Genomic DNA, 19480 nt, shown 5'->3' on the forward strand with positions numbered 1-19480 from the left:
GTGATCAATCTGTGAAGGAGGGGGATTAAGTGATCCATAATTGTCAAGTAATGCCCTATGGGTCTCATCTTCAGCCCATCCAAATAACAATCATTTATTTAGAAACAAAATAACCGATGGCAAAATATCCAGGTGCAGACCAAAAATGGGCACTGGTTGCTCAAATGTGTCTATATAATCCTTTGATTATTAAATTCTCTGTTACACAATAGGTGTAAGATTTTTTATCCAAATCACTTCTGAAATTAGAAGGTGGTGGAAGTGGGAAGGAGGGCACAGCACATGTGAACACATGTCTAAAACTGAGACATGTAAACAACCAGGGCCATCCTCAGTGGGACCCTGTCACAGTTCACCCTGCATTTCAGGCTTTGTGGCAATTTTAACTTTTAGCCTCCAATTGCCACTCTACCTGATTTTTGAGCTCCAATCTGATGGCACTGGTGTGTGGTGACTCTGTCACCCCCCCCCCAGACCAGCTGCTGTTAACTGTGTCTTTTTCACCTAGCAGGACCTTGGACCCCTAACCTGGGGGGGTCAACTACCTGTGGAAAGGGTTCTTTGCTACCAGTCCTGTTCCATTTACTTCCAAGTGCCCTGTCTGAGGGCTTCCATCCAAGTGCCCTGCTCAGCCCAGCTAAAAAATGGCACACCCAATCCAGCTTCAAAACAGCACCCGTCATTACATCCAAGGCCTTCCAGCTTTTGCTCTGCCTGTTTGGCCAAAGTCTCAGTCTTGTCCCGTCTCTGCCTTACCTCAGTTCTCAGACCAGTCTTAGCCCAGTCCTTTCTAGTGCCGTTGAGTACTGTCTAGTGCCATTGAATCCTGTCTAGCGCTATCCAGTCATCAGTCATGCATCATGGAGTACAGACATACTTCACAGTATCCCCTTGGATACTGTGACAGAACTTTATTGCTCAGCTTTTTCTAACGGTGACTCCTCGGCAACCAGGCTAGTTGTATGTAAATATTAGGCAAGTTAAAAGCCGAAGAAATTATCCAGAGAGTCTACATACCCTCACGCAGCTGTTACAACTTGCTAGTGAACTTGTGGCTTCTCTCATCTTATTCAAGCAGTGACGCTTGTTGGCCATTGGCCATCATTGGCCATCAGCAGGAGTTCTGCTTGAAATATGGCCTCCCCACAAGTTGGTTATCTTAGTTGCACACATACTAACATGCACCCACTCACTCTAACACCATAGACTAACACACACTTACTCTAACGTTTTACCCAACAACCCACACATACAAACTCACTCTCTCTCTCGTGTTTCCCTTGTGCTAGGAGCAACTAGCACTAAGGTCACATCTGACTAGGGTAACCACATGACCCGGATTGCCTGGGACAGTCCCGCAATGGGACTTTAAGTCCCGTGTCCCAGGCAGCCTCAATCCATGGCCTCAATGCATTGCTCGGCGCCCCTCACTCTACTCCGCAAGGCTTCTAGCTTGGTCGCGGTACCGACATTTCATTCTGAGCGCCGGAATATGACGTCATATACCGGCGCTCAGCAGTGTAGCAGTGCGCACCACGGCAGAGCAGGGAGACAGAGTCCTTGCGCTCCCACCCCAGCATTGTGAGAATGCATTAATGAATATGTATAAATGATTTGGGAGAATGAGTGAAAGAATAAATTATTGTGTGAATGAATTATGTGAATGAAAGCGTGAATTATGTAAACCGTAAAAGTGTTTGTGTGTATCGAAGATGTATAATTGATTTGTAGAAAGGCAAAGATGACACAAGCAACGTTTTTGAGCCATGGGGACCAAGATGGCACAGGCATGGTGCTTATGGGACAAAGATGGCACAGACCGGGGTGTTTTGGGGATAATTATGGCAGGTCCTATGCGTGTAATTTGGGTGCTGGTCAGGATCTACATGGGCAGTGAGGACACCAGGGCTGGCTTTGGAGTGTGTGACCTGTGATCTATGCCTGTAATTTAGGGGGTTTTATCTATACATCGAATGCTGTTTTTATATTAATTCCAATTGATTTATACCTGCAAAACTGGGTTTGTGTGTTATTCTGTTGATACATAACTGCCATGTTATGTTTCCATACATTATTTATGTATACCTGCAAATACAGGGTTTGTATTTCTTATTCAGGTGATCAATACCTGCAATGCTGTTTCCATGTGTTTATTTGATCTGTACCTTCAGAGTTTACGTGTGATTTCCAGTTGATCTAAAGCTGCAATGCTGGGCTTGTGTGTTCTGTTGATCAATACCTGCAATGCTATGTTTCCATACATTGTTATTGTATACCTGCAAATACAGCATTTGTAGGTCTGATTCTGATTCAGTGTGGCAAATATTTTTTTTGGTGCGGGAGCGAAGGGAGTGATTGCATGCTAGGGAGCATGGAGCAGGACCCAATTTCTTCTAAATAAAATGAATTGGCAGCATATCTCGTGGGGGCAAAGTGGCAGCATATCTGTTCCACTAAGTCTTTTTTGTTTTACTAAGAAATTTTTTCCTTTAAAAAAGCACCTGACTTTTAGGGTGCGGCCTATATTCGGGTGCGGCCTATATCCGAGCCAAAACGGTATATATATACCGTATTTGCTTGACTGTAAGACAAGTTTTTTTCTCAGAGCAAATGCTCTGAAAAATATCCCTCGTCTTATATTCAAGGTCGTCTTCTAATCAGACCTCAAATAGAGGTCTGATTACAAGAATTAGATTTAAATCCCCTGCAGCACTGCAGAGGACCCGCATCCTCCTCTTTGGCAGCCTCTGCTGCTGCCAGCACTTCCTCTGGGGACTTCTATGACGGAGCGCCGGCATCACACGAGCTTCCGGTGCTACACCATATCTGGGAGGCAGAGTGGCATTTTTGGGAGGTCATCTAATCAGGGTTGCAGGGTTGTCTTGTAATTGAGCAAATACATAGAATGGAGCAAAGTTGCAAATGTCATACATAGCTGCTGTATTCGAAATGCAGACTTGTGCAGACAATTCGGGAGAACATGAAAATGAAGACGAACGATGCGTTTTCATTGTTCAAACCGAATACCAAATAAACTAATATGGCGGTGGGTAAACCTACACGGAGAATCTTCGTGTTCATCTTCGTTAATATCTCCTAGCTAATCTCCCTTCCCAATGCCTCTTGCCTACCTTATCTACATAGCATTACAGGGGTTAACGGCCCGTAACAGTGACTCTGTTGGTCACCGGCACGGGCCACCTCTGGCATCAACCAACAAAGAGCAGCTGCCCTTCATTGCTTGATGCTAGAGGAGAGTCGCTCGTACGGACCTTTAACTCATGGAACCTCCCCAGACCATGTTTCAGTGTAAGGAGTTAAAGGTTCATCCATACGAGTGACTCTATTGGTCGCCGGCAGGGAGCTTCTCTAGCATCAACCTGTTAATTAATATATTGTGTCACAATGTGGTACTTATTTAATAAAGCTGGGGGCATTGAGAAGCTCTTTGATGGCGAAGATGGTATACACACTACTTTATGTATGAAGGGGGCACTCACAACTGTTTGGGGACAAAGGTGGCGCTGTGGGACATGTTGCTTGTGAAGTGAGGCTGCTGAAGGTATATTGACCTAATATGCCTATTACATACACATGGGCCTGGAACAAAATTTAGAAATTAGTATTCAGAACTGACCAGATTTCAAAAATGCATTTACAGGTTTTATTTTATGTTTTTTTTTTTTTTTTAAAGATTAATCATGTATCATTGTGTACATCAATCAAGTAGTATCACCACGGGATAATTTATTCATAAGTTTGTTTAAGGCAGAGGCGTATATAGGGTATGGCAGCCATGGCACGTGCCATGGGCGCCATCTCAAGGGGGGCGCCGGTGAGCGGCTTTTAAATGCCTTTTTTTTTGTTTTGTTTTTTTTTGATGCGGAGGAGAGAGAGGGGCGCCTAGCAACCGCTCGGCGCCCCTCATTCTCCTCCACGAGCCCTCTACCCCCGTCCCGGTGCCGGCATATTGCGGCGCTCAGCATGAAATGCCGGCACCAGCGAACGGCTTTTAAACACTGATGCGGAGGAGAGAGAGGGGCGCCTAGCAACCGCTCGGCTTGATCTGGGTTTGTGTGTTGATCTATACCTGCTATCGGCAGCAGGGTCTAATATTTATATATATATATATATATATATTTATATATATCTACAGCAGGGACTAATATTTTTATATATATGGGCAGCAGGGGCTAGTAAATGGGTTTTAGATATTTGGACAGGGGCGCAATTTCAGTGCTTGCCATAGGCGCTATTTTCGGTAGATACGCCTCTGGTTTAAGGAACACTGTCTTGAACTCAAAGTGTATGGAGACTAATAAATAAAATGACCACATCTCACATTTAACTGTGAATGTATGTATTATTGTATAACCATGAGCAGGCAAAGCCAACTTGAAAAGACTATGGTGTACTTTTATTAGAAGCATGTACAGTTAAAGATGAACTTTGGCCATAAATTCATGAATTGCCATTTCATATTTGTTATAGAACTGGACTTTTATAAAATATGTGGTAGTTGCTGTATTCTAAAATGGAGCATTTCAGATGGCAGGCTTTCCTTACATACTGTATAAAAGGTGCAGACACACCCAAGTTTATACACAGTAAAATAAAATATACAATACATTATATGACTTGACATAATGTGTACTTACAATACTGTATATGTAATGTTTACAATAATGAAACATTTTGCATCATTCACTTTACTAAAAGTTAAAACTTACAAATCTACATTTGTGTTTCTTTGTTCTGGGATTACTAATTGGCAAGCACCAAAGATATCATTATCTTGAAAATCTTTGCTAATTCTCTAGTCACCGAAAATAACAAGTTCAATGGGGAATAATTAATCTGATGATGTTGACAATAATTTGTTGACTTTTGTTTGCAATCATAAATTACTACCAAGCAATTGGGAATGCTATGATGCAAGTCCCAAATGAAGAACTGACATGAGAATTATTTAATGAATGACAGAATGGGATGTTACATGGTCCTTGATAGTTATGAACATTTAACCAAAAATAATTTTAAAAATAACTTAAAGTCTTTAGAATATGCATAAAACACTAAACAATTCATATTTAAGTTGATATGTTTTGGATGTGTGCAATAAAAATACACAATCTACTAAATGATGTAACACTGGTTATTAGGTGTTGCTCTATTTGTTTGAAGTCTTTAGAAACTAATAATGGTATAAGATACTCATTTATACGCGTAAATATTTTTTTAATTAACTAATAAAAGATCTGATGCTTAAATACACATGTATATTCAATGTTTTAACAAAGGATGCAGTTCATAAAGCAATCAAAAACGTCAATGTAATATGTTTCTAGTTGGATCTGTATGTCAGCACAGTAAATGTTACTAAAAATCTAATTGTGGTTAAAGTACTTGATAAAGCACCACATAAACAAACCAAGAAAAATGATATGTTACAGTAACAGTTGTGACAGTCCTTAAGAATAGATTTGGTGCTCATAGATTCATAATCTCTTCAGAGCTTCCAAAAGGCCTTCTGCATGGTACCTTGTACTAAAGGACAAACACTACAATGCTTCTTCACTGCCTTTTTTTCATGACAAGGGCCTAACTTATTCAAAGGTTTGATGATAATAAATGTAAGCTGTTAGATACATAGTATAACCTACGGTAAGAAGTTCTCCTTACTACCATGGCAGTAGTGTTAATAGCGTATTAATCTAATTCATACTGTTTTAAATATTGTTTTTTCAATTTTGACTGTACAAATACTAAAATAACCATTCTGCATAACATCATGCAGGGCTCAAACATAAGTAGGTGTGTGGAACATAGAAACACATTTCCACACATATTGATAGGAAATGTTTAAAACATTGCAAATTATAATTATTTAGGGCTGCAACTAACGATTATTTTCATAATCGATTAGTTGGCCGATTATTTTTTCGATTAATCGATTAATCGGATAAAAAAATGAATGAAATTTTTCATTTATTTAAAATAATTTAATAAACAAATATTGTTAAATACAAACAGCAGAATAAAAAAAAACTTTGATAAAATGCATTTCTTGTCTTTATTTCCCAACCAGCCCCCTCAATTTATGCACATTTGAGCCCAGGCTTGCCACGCTGCCTCCCAGACATGCCACGCTGCCTCCCAGACATGCCACGCTGCCTCCCACATATGCCATGCTGCCTCCCACATATGCCACTCCACGCTGCCTCCCACATATACCACTCCACGCTGCCTCCCACATATACCACTCCACGCTGCCTCCCACATATACCACTCCACGCTGCCTCCCACATATACCACTCCACGCTGCCTCCCACATATGCCATTCCACGCTGCCTCCCACATATGGCATTCCACGCTGCCTCCCACATATGCCATTCCACGCTGCCTCCCACATATGCCATTCCACGCTGCCTCCCACATATACCACTCCACGCTGCCTCCTACATATTCCACTCCACGCTGCATCCCACATATACCACTCCACGCTGCCTCCCACATATGCCACTCCACGCTGCCTCCCACATATGCCACTCCACGCTGCCTCCCACATATGCCACTCCACGCTGCCTCCCACATATGCCACTCCACGCTGCCTCCCACATATGCCACTCCACCCCCACATATGCCACTGTGCCTGATACGCCTTATACCCCCTGATACACCACTCCATCCTCCCCAGACATGCCACGCTGCCTCCCAGACATGCCACGCTGCCCTCCCTACATATGCCACTCCACTCTACCCCCAGATATGCCACTGTGGCCCCAGATATGCCTTATACACCCTGATACACCACTCCATCCTCCCCAGACATGCCACACTGCCCTCCCCACATATGTCTTATATAATGTATATGCCTTATACCCCCAGATATGTCACTCCGTCCTCCCCAGATATGCCTTATACCCACCAGATATCTCATAGTCCCCTCATAGAGTCACAGACCTGTTCACAGCACACTGACACCATACTTTTATAAATAAGTACTGGGTTAATCTTCACTGCCCCCAGGATTTAGATCCCCTTTAGTCCGTCCCCCTTTATCTCTAACTGCACCTTAAGTTAACTTTATTAAAACAACCCTCAGTCCTCATCATTAAATTAACCCTAAACACCCCATTAACCATAACTACCCCTAAATTAACTCTAAATACCCCATCAAAACAACTACCCTAAATTAACCCTAAACACCCCATTAACCATAACTGCCCCTAAATTAACCCTAAACACCCCATTAACCACAGCATCCCCTAAATTAACCCTAAAGACCCTGTCAACCACAACAGCCCCTAAATTAACCCTAAACACACCATTAACCACAACTGCCTCAAATTAACCCCAAACACCCCATTAACCACAGCTGCTCCTAAATTAACCCTAAACACCCTATTAATCATAACTGCCCCTAAACACCCCATTAACCATAGCTGCCCCTAAATTAACCCTAAACACACCATTAACCATAACTGCCCCTAAATTAACCCCACCTCCCCTAACTTTCAGTAGCCCAAATATTAATTTTATACTTACAGTTAGATGAGTGTCACAGCCATGTGGTTCTGGCCTTCTGGGAGAAGGAAGGGGCAGGGCCAGTTGTCACAGTGATTACAGGGAGGGACTGGTAAGTAGGAGCTGCTGCTGTGAGTCACTGAAACGGTTTATATAATGAGGGGTATTTTTCAGAGCGTTTGCTCTGAAAAAACCCTCATTTTATAATCGATAATAATCGATTCAACTAATCGATAATGAAATTCGTTGGCAACGATTTTCATTATCGATTATTATCGATTAGTTGTTGCAGCCCTATAATTATTATGAGGGAGATTTCCATGAATTACAATGTAAAAATACACAGAGCAACATCATTTATTTCTGACATTTAATGACCCACATTTTTTTATTACTATAGATTTGGTTCAGGACCAGGCAAATAACAAATTAGCACCTCAGAAATGAATTCAGCACCCCACATCTTCGGTTTGGCCTTAAGTTTCCTGTGAGCTATCCAGGGAAATACCCCCATTTAAAGGGAAAATGGGCGGGAAGCAGGGCGTGTCAAGACCCCGCTCCAGGCCCCTGAGAATTAGCGTAGCTGAATGGACAAGGAGCATGTATAAGTGTGGGCGCTCTGTGATTGGGGTATGTAAATGTGGGGGACGGGAATCCCTAGGAGATATAGGGTGCCCTTTGGGACAAGGACGGTGGCAGGGCGCTTCGTGAACAGTTCGCTCAATACACGCTGCCTGCCCGAAGAGGAGGTCGGAGGAGGTCAGGCAAGCAGCTGGAGGAGTGAGTAGGCCCGGCAGGGCCACACAGAGGGTGGATGGGGTACCCGCTGGGGGGGTGACTCAGAAGACCGGCGGGGGTCCTCTGAGGATGACGTGGGGACCCCGCGGCCTGCAGCCTGCTAACCTCCTGGGGAAGGGGTGGGGGGTTTGCTTTAGGCCAGGATGGCTCCTCTGGTGAGGAGGCTTTTTCCACATCTTTTGCCCTGGTTCTTATGGCACCTGGTGGTGGCTTCCCTGGGCTGGGGCCCATGCCAGCGGCCCCTGGATCCTATCCGGGGCACTTCTTCTCTGCAGATGAGAGCTCCTTCAATGCACATGGACTCCACGTGGCTATCTGTGATGGTGGTACTGGTGCTTCCTGGATCTTCAAGCAACATGGCTGCCGTTATGTCACCGCTGGAGGTCTGCTGGGCGCTTGCCTGTAAGTATTCTTCTCAGTCTTTGGGGTCTGGGGTGGGGGTTGACCCAGGTTTGTCCGTGGGGGATTTTTTGCAGGGTCTGAGGGGGTTTCCGGATGAGTGGGAGCATGGGGGCATTCCAGACAGGCTGGGGTAGAGCTTGACGGTTGATTTGGGACCAATCGGGGTATCCCCTGGGGGCGGTGGTAAGTTTGTTTAAGGAACACTAAGAGGGATGATTCTCCCCCTTTAGTTTTGTGGTCAGTCACGGTAGCTCGGAGGTGACGGGCCCGGGGGGGGGGTCCGCGGCAGCAAGGGAGGTGGCTGCTCTGCCTGGCAGTGTTGCTGCTGGGAGTGAGTCGGTGGCGGTGGTTGATCCGGTGGCTGGGGTGGTTGACGTGGCTCATGGGGCATTGTATATGTGTTTGCTGGGCCCGTTGAGCCTGTATTTGAATCAGGAGACCAAACAAAAGATTAGGAAGGGGGAATTCCTTGAGATTTTCACCCTTTTACCATTGGAGGATGCTCCTCCTCTGGCTAAAGAAGGGGCAGATAAGAATTCCCAAGAAAAGTGCCTTGAGAATTATGGTGGTTTGGACTGGTGGCGGTATGATGAGCAGTTCCGCCAAGGACAGTGTTAGTTGGCGCCTTGTGTCGGTTCAAGTACGAGTGCTCTATTTGCGACAGAGCCCACCCTAATGCCTGCTGTCAAGCGTGCATTTTTTGTGCATTGGGTCCGGTGGCCTCAGGGACTGTCTTCATCTCTTGAGATGGTGCAGGGCTTGATGTGGCGGTTTGGGGTGCCCTTCGTGTCTGATAAGACAGGGGGGCAACTAACTGCCTTAGCTTTCTCGGAATCAAGGTTGATTACGTGGCTATGGAATGTTGCTTGCCTGCCCATAAGCTGGCTGACCTGAAGGGGTTCGGGGCTAAGGTGTGGGGGATGCAGAAGATCAAGCTTTGCCAGTTGCAGTCGATGCTGGGGAAGTTGAATTTTGCCTGCTGGGTTTTGCCCATGGGTAGGGTCTTAAGTGGGCGGCTGATGTGGTGAGATCTCGCCATTTTATACAGCTTACTCGCCCACTGCGGGATGATTTGGTGGTATGGGGATCTTTCCTGGAAACCTACAATGGTCTGTCCTACTGGCAGGCGATGGAGGTCTCGAACGCCCAGCTGCATCTTTATATGGATGCTGCCAGGTCCGTGGGGTTTGGGGCTATCCTGGACACGTGGTGGTATGCCGAGAGGTGGCCTGACTCTTCCAGTAACTCAGGGCTTATGAGGAACTTGGCGTTCCTTGAGCTTTTTCCCATACTGGTGGCAGTGGAGGTGTGGGGTGACCTTCTCAGGGATAGGCAGGTGATTTTACCATGTGACAACTTGGGTGGTTTAAGCTATAATTAATTTGATGGCGTCCTCCCCTCTGGTGGTCCGCTTCTTACGTTGGCTGGTATTGTGGTGTTTGGGTCTGAATGTCACCTATAGAGTGGCGCATATACCTGGTGTTAAAAACGTAACGGCTGATGCGCTCTCTCACTTTCAGTGGGAGGAGTTTCAAGCCACGGCACTTTATGCGGACCAGGAGGGGATCCCGTACCCAGTGGATCTATGGGCCCTTGGGTTGGACGAGTGACGTATTGGATCCGTAGTTCGGTGTATGGTGTGCAATGAGTGGGAATGTGGAGGTTTCATTTCTCACGCGGATCGGGTTAGGGGTTTGCTTTCCTTGCTGTATAGGTGGGAGTCTGGGGGGTGTCCCCGTCTGTGGCCTCTGATTGTCTGTCGGGCCTTAGTTTCCTGTGGTGGGGTTGCCGGATATTACTAAGGACTTTGTCCTTCGGCAAGCCATGAAAGGGTGGAGGAGGGGTATGGTTTCTAGGGATACTAGAAGACCGGTGTCGGCGGAGCTGTTGGTTCGGTTGTTTGGTGCGCTGGTGTCGGTGTGTATTTCGGGTTTTGAGGTTCGGTTGTTGCGGGCGGATTTTGCTTTGACGGTTTTTGGGGTCATGCGGATGGGGGATTTGGTTAGCCAGAGTAAGCGGGTTCCTGGGGATGTTTTGGTGGAGGAGGTCGAGTTCAGCTCCAAGGGCTTACGTTTTCAGATTCGTCGGTCTAAGACTGATGTAATGGGTAAGGGTGCCTGGGTTGAACTTGGTCCCATGGCAGGCTCGGCCATTTGCTCGGTGTCAGTGGTGAGGGATTTTTTGGTGGTTCGGCCGGTGTATGGGGGCCCGCTCCTGGTCCATCAGGAAGGGTCCTTTTTGTCCCGTTTTCAGTTTTAGGGAGTTTTTTCCTGGTGGGTCCGTTGAGCCCCCCGTTGGTACTAGTAGTTTACTGGGGGGGATATTTGGGAGTAGTGCCAGTTAGGTCATTGGGGATGTTATTATTCAGGATTTTTCGCGGGTTATGGTTTTATTTCCAGAGGTTCAGATTGTTTAGTCCGAAGTGATTGCTCAGAATTATTGGCCCCAGGCTAATAATCAGCGGGCGCTGGGGCGGTCTAGGATTAAATTGAATAAGTGGATGTCTAAATTTGTGTCTGGTATTCAAGGGGTGTCAGTTAGGCATAGGGTCTTAGAGGGATGCGGCAATCTGTCCAGGAGCGATGGCGTTGAACGAGGTTGTTTTGGATCTGTTTCATTTAGCTCTCCGGGAGGCGGATGGTTAGGCCATGGCGTCGGTGTGTGGGGGGCCCCTACTGATTTTAGAGGTTAAACAGCAGGGTTTGTAGCATGTAGTGTGTCCTTGCCGGTCTGGTTTTGTAAGCTACGGATACTGTGTGAAGGAAGGCGAGTCGTGCTCAATCCTTCCCTGACCTCTGATGTGTTTATGGACATGCTCACCGAGCTTATGGTCAGCTGGTGGTTAGCATTGGTTTTGGGACAGCAGAAGTTAGCTGTCCTAGTTTTTTGGATGAGGAGGGAGGCGAGTACCTGTGCTTTGGACTGTAAGGTGGTGGTTAGGTTCCGTTACTGTGTTGGACATGTTTGAAGGGTTTTATGATTTTGTATGTATATTTGTTTATCCATTATTTATTTGTTATTTATGCATTGGTTGTTTGTGTTGCATATCTATGTATTTATGTTAATCTTATGTAATAGTGTTTTAGGCCAACACAGTTTGGATATGGTGTTTTTAATAAAGTGAGCTGTGGCCTGTTTTAATCTAGTTCAGTCTTATGGTTTTTATTTGGTGGGGTTATAGTGGTGGTTGTACCTTCATACATGCGACCCAGAGCATTCGGGTGTTGATCCGTTTCTCCCAAAGAGGTCGTGAGGGAAGTAGAGGCCTAGTCCCAGGGAATCAATGTTAAAGGGAGGTAGTAACATTTGTGATCCAAACTCATGAGTATCGTGTATGCAAGTTGAAAAAAGCAAGCAGGTTGTAACTTGTGTGCTGCAAATGCAAGTTGGGACTCATTTTATTAATTTACCTTGTAACCTTGACCCACTGACATTTATGAAGGATGCAATTCAGCTCCTTTTTTTCGATGGCCAAAAATGAGGGCCGATGGCTTTTTTTGCTGGATAATTGCTGGATGGGCCATGAATGGGTAAGTGGTATTTTCCCCACAAGTTTTCATCCTCTGAGTGTCAATAGACAATATACTGTCTATACTATGTATACTGCCCACCTTTCTGGCACCCAATTAGTGCTTGTATGGACCTCATTCCATACACGGTGGAGATACATTAGTTTTTTGGTATTTTTAGTGTTTTGTAAGTTAACTGAACTCACAGTTCAGTGATAGAGGTAGTATAAGATGTGGTCTGTGCCCTACCAAAGCAACAGTTTATTTTACCAGTATGTGGGGTTTAGAGATTCCCAGACACTTTTTATTTTATTTGTTATTTTGTTACGGGCACATTAGATCTCATCTGAAACTTGCAAAATTGATTGTTGAATGCCTTCGCAAACCACTTAGTGAATCTGCAAGTTTTTTTGCCAGTTCAAACATGCAAGGGCATGCAATCTGCTGTGCTATGGGTTACCAGGGACTTAAAAATTCAGTTTCTTTTTTAAAAAAGCCCTAACTACTCCTACCTCTAAACATTCAGGGTAGGAGAGATAAGACACATCCAGTCCACCCTTTGGGTAACCTCCTCAGTACCCAAAGGGTGGACAATGGAAATCACTGTCCAAAGGATGCAACTTTTTTGGGGTCATACAGTGTTATCAACTGATGCAATTTGTGTAGACCGTGGCTGTTGGTTGTACAGTGATGGGAGGATTAGACATGGAAATGATTAATTCTCTTTAACTGTCTGTTTCATACCACTGAACAAAATATAGGGGCAAGGAAAATGCATAATCTGGTCCTTCCATCCTGCTGAATATTAAATGGGGGTTATAGGTAAGCTTTTACTCTCACCCCACCTCACTTAGGCTGGGAAAGAGTGGGGGTTGGTTCCCTTTTTCTTACCAGGGAGTTCAGTGACCTATCATTTTTACACTTATTTACACTATATATATACTGGTGGTGTTAAAGAACTTCTAGTCTTGAATTTACATTCTGCACTCTGTGAGTGTGTCTCACACAGCAACTGCAGTGATACCTTGAGATATCTTCCAATAATCTTCCAGTAATCTTACAAAAATTAAATTCAAATAGTTAACCTCAAGGGTCACTACAGAGCTCTTGCCCATGAGCACATGATCTACTGGGGAAACTCAATACAATATATACAGTGATCACAGTCTGAAATTATTATTTATGCTAGGTAATATTGATTTGCTAAATTGTAATCTGCAAATATTCTATCGCTGCAAAGAGACAAACTCTTTTAGTTAGATTCTGAAAAACTTACAGAAAAGACTGATCACAAGTGGTTATTATATTCTTGCTAGATCTTGTTTCATCAAAAGAGGAAACATTCAAGAGATATTGTAAGTTTAGTTTTCTGAACCTCAACATTTTTTCATGCTTTGTTAAAGATACCTTATGAGTCCATTTTTCTATACCCATACACTGTCATAAATGTCTAACTTCAGATTTTCTCTCTTTACCATTTCTTCGACCTTAATAAAATGAAGTTAATGCTCTCAAAAGTGAATTCTAACAAATAAAGGTTAGTCCAATAAAAACATTACCTCAAACCACAAAACACATTTTTTGCATTCATACTGTATTAACATTTTTAGGCTAAATAAATACTTGATTTTATAAAGATGTTATAAAGCAAGTGCACAGTGATGTTGTTTATGATTTAATATGGGTAATATATGCATTTTTGCTTCTTTTACTTGTGAAAAGAATGCATTTAGAGACAGTTTCTATTTGTTATCTAGTCCTAATGTTTCTGCATTCCCCTCACAGGTAATGCATAAGGAAAACCAAACCATCGTTACTGAATTTTTAATATTGGGATTCCATGACCTTCATGAATTCAAGATACTGGTTTTCTCTTGTCTCCTGATTATTTATATTGGAACATTAATTGGGAACTTTCTAATTATTGCTTTGGTCTTGTCCAACATTCGACTTCACTCTCCTATGTATTTATTTCTCAGCAACCTGTCATTATCTGAGATCTTATTTACCACTGTCATTATGCCTAAAATGCTTTATGTCACATTGGTAGAAAAAGGCACCATATCTATCAATGGCTGCATAACTCAGTTGAGTATGCTCGGCTGTATGGTATCAGTGGAGTGTTTCCTGCTCACTGTGATGTCTTATGACAGATACCTGGCTATTTGTAATCCATTGCGGTACTCACTTCTTATGAATACAAAGGTTTGCCTTAGCCTAATTCTCCTGTCTTGGATTGGTGGCTTCACTGGTATATTCATATTGATAATTCCAGTGTTTAAACTCCAGTTTTGTGATTCTAATGTGATCGACCATTTATTCTGTGACTTACCACATATTCTTAAATTGTCTTGCACAGAAACATTTGTGGCTGAGAGGATGGTGTTTTATTTTTCATCTGGCATTGTTTTGCTTCCATTTATTTTTGTCCTTGGAACTTATGCTTGTATTATTTTTGCTATAGTTAGAATTCCTTCATCTATAGGTAGGAAAAAAGCCTTCTCAACCTGCAGCTCTCATATTTCAGTTGTGTCCACTTACTATGGAAGCTTGATCATAATGTATGTTGCCCCATCCAAACAGCACTCACTTACAGCAAACAAAATCCTATCTTTGCTGTATACTGTGGTGACGCCTTTGTTAAATCCCATAATCTACAGCCTTAGGAACCAAGATATTAAGATGATACTAGGAACAGTTTTTATAAAAATGCGCAGAACAAATAAATTTGATAGCCATTAGAAATGTATTATTAAAGTATTATTTGTCGCTAACATTTATTACCAAGAGTTTTTGACATTAATCTTTATTGCTTGACAGAGAGTGCCATCACATTCCCCATCTCTGTCAGTCTAGTATATCTCAATTGGGCTAAAAAGATCTTGATACTAATTGTATAATAACCACTCATTTTCTGAAAAATTTATTTTTTGTTTGGTTTATGCATAATTGTATTATATAAATTGTAGGTTTGCTTGAAACGTCCACAAGTGCCAAAAACACATTTTCCATGGTTAAAGAAATATTGCAAAAATGGTTTTATTTATTAATGAAGACACAATTTGGTATACACAAATTAAGAAATTCATGAATTAAGAAATTCATTGTTATGGACAACACTAGTTAAATCAATTTGATTTACCTAGCTTCTAAGCATGTGGAATATTGGCATGTAGGAGAGTATTAGACATGTCAAACATGTTGTGCATTTGGTTGCCTGTGAGGCAGTATGTCAGGATATTGATTTGGGCTAAATATCTGAGAGAAGCCACATCACCGTGCACGTCCCTCTCCAGGAGATCACCAGAGAGCAGTGCTGGATTCCTACACAAGGCTAGCCAGGGCAGGAATAATAAATAAAATATATAAGTGCGTCTGTGTACTGTTCATATGAGGCTACTACTGCACTGTGAATATTAATGTTTTAAATAGGTTTGTACACCAACCAGTATACATAAGAGTAAATATATGCAGCACATCAGACTTCCTTTTTCCATTATACTATAATATACATCATTGATGCCATGCTCCGTGAGAATGGGTAGGGTATATAAGCCCCACCTGAGCTTTAAATTATTCCTGCCTATGCCCCACCCTTTGAGCAGGGCTAGTATTTTGCCCCCCACCCTGGGAAATATTTCATGGTTAGTTACACCTTCTCCGGCTGGGTTGAAGCCAAATAATGCTTAATAATGGAGATTTTTGGACATTATTATCTACATTATCCATAATAAGTGGACTGACTTTAGGTGACTTACAAATCTTATATTCAATATAGCACAAATTGACACCTGATGAACACAAAGTACATTTTAAATTAAGATTATTAGAATTGACAAAATCTAAAAGGGGCCAATCAGTTCTGCACTTCCTGACCTAATAAAAAGTAATCATCTATGTACCAACCAACGTAACCAATGTAATATTTCTACTTATACACATTTTTTTATGTTTCAGAATATATTTTATCTGCAGTCATGTGAAACTACAATGGGGTGCAGTTTACACCCTCGTATGCAAACCTATAAATGACTTGGTGGCAAGAACAACATTTGTTTCAGGATAATAATGCAGAATCAAAGGGCATGTATCTGCATGGGCACTGTGTCTGTAAATGTTGAAACTTCGTAGATAAAAACTTGTGCTTTTGGATTCGTGCAAATTTGCTGATTTGGTCAAATTGTACAGATCACTGAAAATGAGGCCAGACTCCCCCATAAAACAGACGAAAACCAAGCAAAAAGCTTTGAGATTTCATCCGAAATCCACATTCTCTGAATGTCTTCTGACCTTCTCTCTAGTTATTTTTTGTTCATGATTGTGTACTATGTATTTTATAGTACATTTATATATATGTGTGTGTGTACATGAGTTTGCCCCAATGCACAGCATCATCTTAATTGATTGATTTTATGTTTTGACTGTTGCCTTTAAATAGGATATATGCGTGTATTTAAAATGGACTGTTTAGGAATAAGCATATATCTGTGCGAACGCGTAACTTATGTCAAGCACACAGTAAGCCTGACATATGTTATTCCGCATAAATCCCATTACTCTATAGTGATCCAGTCATTGATGGTTGTACTGCATGGCTCCCATCATGATATATTGAGCTAGACAATTACAGTTGTACAACATAACTCCCATCGTTATATCGTAAACCAGACACTGACAAAAGTACAGCATAGCCTCATTAGATAGTAAGTTAGACACTGAGGGTGGTACAGCATAACTCCCATCACTATACCCGGTGCCTGAAGGTGGCAGAGTATAACTCAATATATGCTGAGCATGATAGTGGTTAACTACGACTCCCATCATTACATAGTGATCCAGACAGACAGTGGTACAGCTTGACTCCTATCACTATATATTGATCCAGATACTGATGGTTGTAATGCACAACTTTCATCATTATACATTGATTCAGATAATGACAGTGGTACAGCATGACTGCAATCCATATATAGCAAGTCAGTCACTGGCTGACACATGCTGTCTTACACTCTAACTCATGTTCTCTCACACTCTCTCACACGCTCTCGCACTCTCATCCATGCTCTCTCTCACTCACACTCACTTATTTATGATCTCATTCATGTTCTCTCACTAACTCTCATGCTCTCTCATTCATACACTCTCACACTGTCTTACACTCTCACTCATGCTCTCTAACCCTCTTACTCATCACTCTCTCATGCTGTCTCACCTCCTCTCACACTCTCACACGCATTCTCTCACTCCCACTCTCTTGCACTCTTACGATACCTTCTCTGCCAACTGCTTCCAAGTCCCTGTCTCCTTTCCTCAAAAGGTCGGATAAAGCTCTGGATGTTGTATATTGAGAGAAAGGTCTTGTTTCTAGTGGGATACCTTACTAATTGTTAGTAGAACCCATATTTTTTAAAAAATATTTATATTAGCAATATTGCAAAAGTGCTTAATGGTAAGGTATGTCTTTTTTGCAGATGATACCATATTTTGCAACATGGTAGACATTCCTGCTGGAACAAACCAATGAGCAAATTATTTAAGTAAATTAGAATAAAAGAGAGGATGGTAGTTGCAGTGTAATGCTGATAAATGTTAAATAATGCACTTGGAACATAAAATACAAGGCAAAATATAGCATTGGGACACTGTTCTGTCGATGGCAACAGAAGAGATAGACTTTGGAGTAATTACTTCTTTGGTTAACAGGCAAACAGTAAAACTTCAGAACACGCAAACAAGGGATAGATAAGTGAAACAACTCCCAGCAGAAGTGGTAGAGACTAGTAAACAAGCATGGGATAGGTATAAAAGTATCCTGAATCAGTGAACGCCCTTGTTATCTGAGATTTATATGAATGTACATTGCAGGCAATTTCCTTTCAAAAACAAGTTCGTATGATTCCAAATGCACAAGTATATATATATATATATATATATATATATATATATATATATATATATAATTGTTAACAGCAATCACACTCCAATCATGCCCAGATTCCAGCATGACTTGGCATGATAGGAGTGTGATTGCTGTTAGCAATCATATATATATATATATATATATATATGTATTAATATTGTTATTATTATTGTTCACACGTGAACTCAGCACATAGAATCAGACATACAAATCCCGTATTTGCAGGTATACAATAATAATGTATGAAAACATAGCATTGCAGGTATAGATCAACTGGAAATCACATGTAAACTCAGCACTGAGGTTATAGATCAAATATACAACACATGGAAACAGCACTGCAGGTATTGATCAACCTAATAAGATATACAAACCCTGTATTTGCAGGTATACATAAATAATGTATGGAAAATAGCATGACAGATATGGAATTGACATAAAAACTCAGCATTAAAGGTATACATAAAACCCTAAATTGTAGGCATAAATCACAGGTTGCACAACCCAAAGCCAGCCCTGGTGTCCACACTGCCCACATAAAACCTGAGCAGCACCCAAATTACACACATATGACTTGCCATCTGTGTCCCCAAACAGCCCTTCCTATTTGTCCCATAAACACCCTGCCTGTGCCATCTTGGTCCTCAAGGCTCAAACACCCTGCTTGTGCCATCGTTGCCTTTTTACAAATCAGTTACACATCTATGATACATACAAATACTTTTTCATTCACACAATCATTTATTCTCTCACTCATTCACACAAAAAATTTACACATATTCATTACTGCATTCTCACAAATTCATCCACACATTATTTCATACTCACACTCATTCAGACAATTCTCACTCTTTATTTATTTCAATGCTCTTACTACCCCCTTCCTCACTAGCTACCCCCTCTCTCTCTCTCCCTTCCCACTATCTCTCCTCCCTTGTAGTTCACTTACCCTGTGGAGGTCCTGCGATGGGAGCACCAGGCCTCTGCCTCACTGGGCGCTGCTTCACTGCTGAGCGCCGGAATATGACATCATATTCCGGTGCTCAACATGAAATGCCGGCACTGCGACAAAAATTGCAGGACTGTCCCAGGCAATCCGGGATATGTAGTCACCCTATTTGTTACTTGATTTTTAATTTTCCTGATTGATTGTAACAGTGCTACACACATTCATATAATATAATGTATGGAACAGTATAGAGTGTTGGGAATTATGATGTACTTTAGAGCATAATTATATAATGAAAAAGACATTGGAAATGGAACAGCATAACACCCATCACTCTCACACATTTACCAATCCATACTTACTAATCCATATTTA

General features: G+C 42.1%; 1 protein-coding gene across 1 annotated transcript; it reads left to right on the forward strand.

Moving 5' to 3' along the window:
* The first annotated feature begins 10710 nt into the window (after positions 1–10710).
* Positions 10711–14978, forward strand: LOC128465497 (olfactory receptor 11L1-like). The gene is made up of 2 exons (XM_053448175.1): positions 10711–10834; positions 14353–14978. The coding sequence occupies exons 1-2, from the start codon at positions 10711–10713 to the stop codon at positions 14976–14978; spliced, it is 750 nt and encodes a 249-aa protein (XP_053304150.1).
* The last annotated feature ends 4502 nt before the right edge of the window (positions 14979–19480 follow it).

The sequence above is a fragment of the Spea bombifrons genome, chromosome 1, assembly GCF_027358695.1.
Source record: "Spea bombifrons isolate aSpeBom1 chromosome 1, aSpeBom1.2.pri, whole genome shotgun sequence".
Taxonomy (NCBI): domain Eukaryota; kingdom Metazoa; phylum Chordata; class Amphibia; order Anura; family Pelobatidae; genus Spea; species Spea bombifrons.

Excerpts from the sequence above, each read along its gene's own strand:
- LOC128465497 (XM_053448175.1), top strand. The coding sequence starts at position 10,711 with ATGCGGATGGGGGATTTGGTTAGCCAGAGTAAGCGGGTTCCTGGGGAT. Across the intron at positions 10,835-14,352 it reads GTCTAAGACTGATGTAATGG|TGGAGTGTTTCCTGCTCACT; the intron begins GTAAGGGTGCCT and ends GTATGGTATCAG.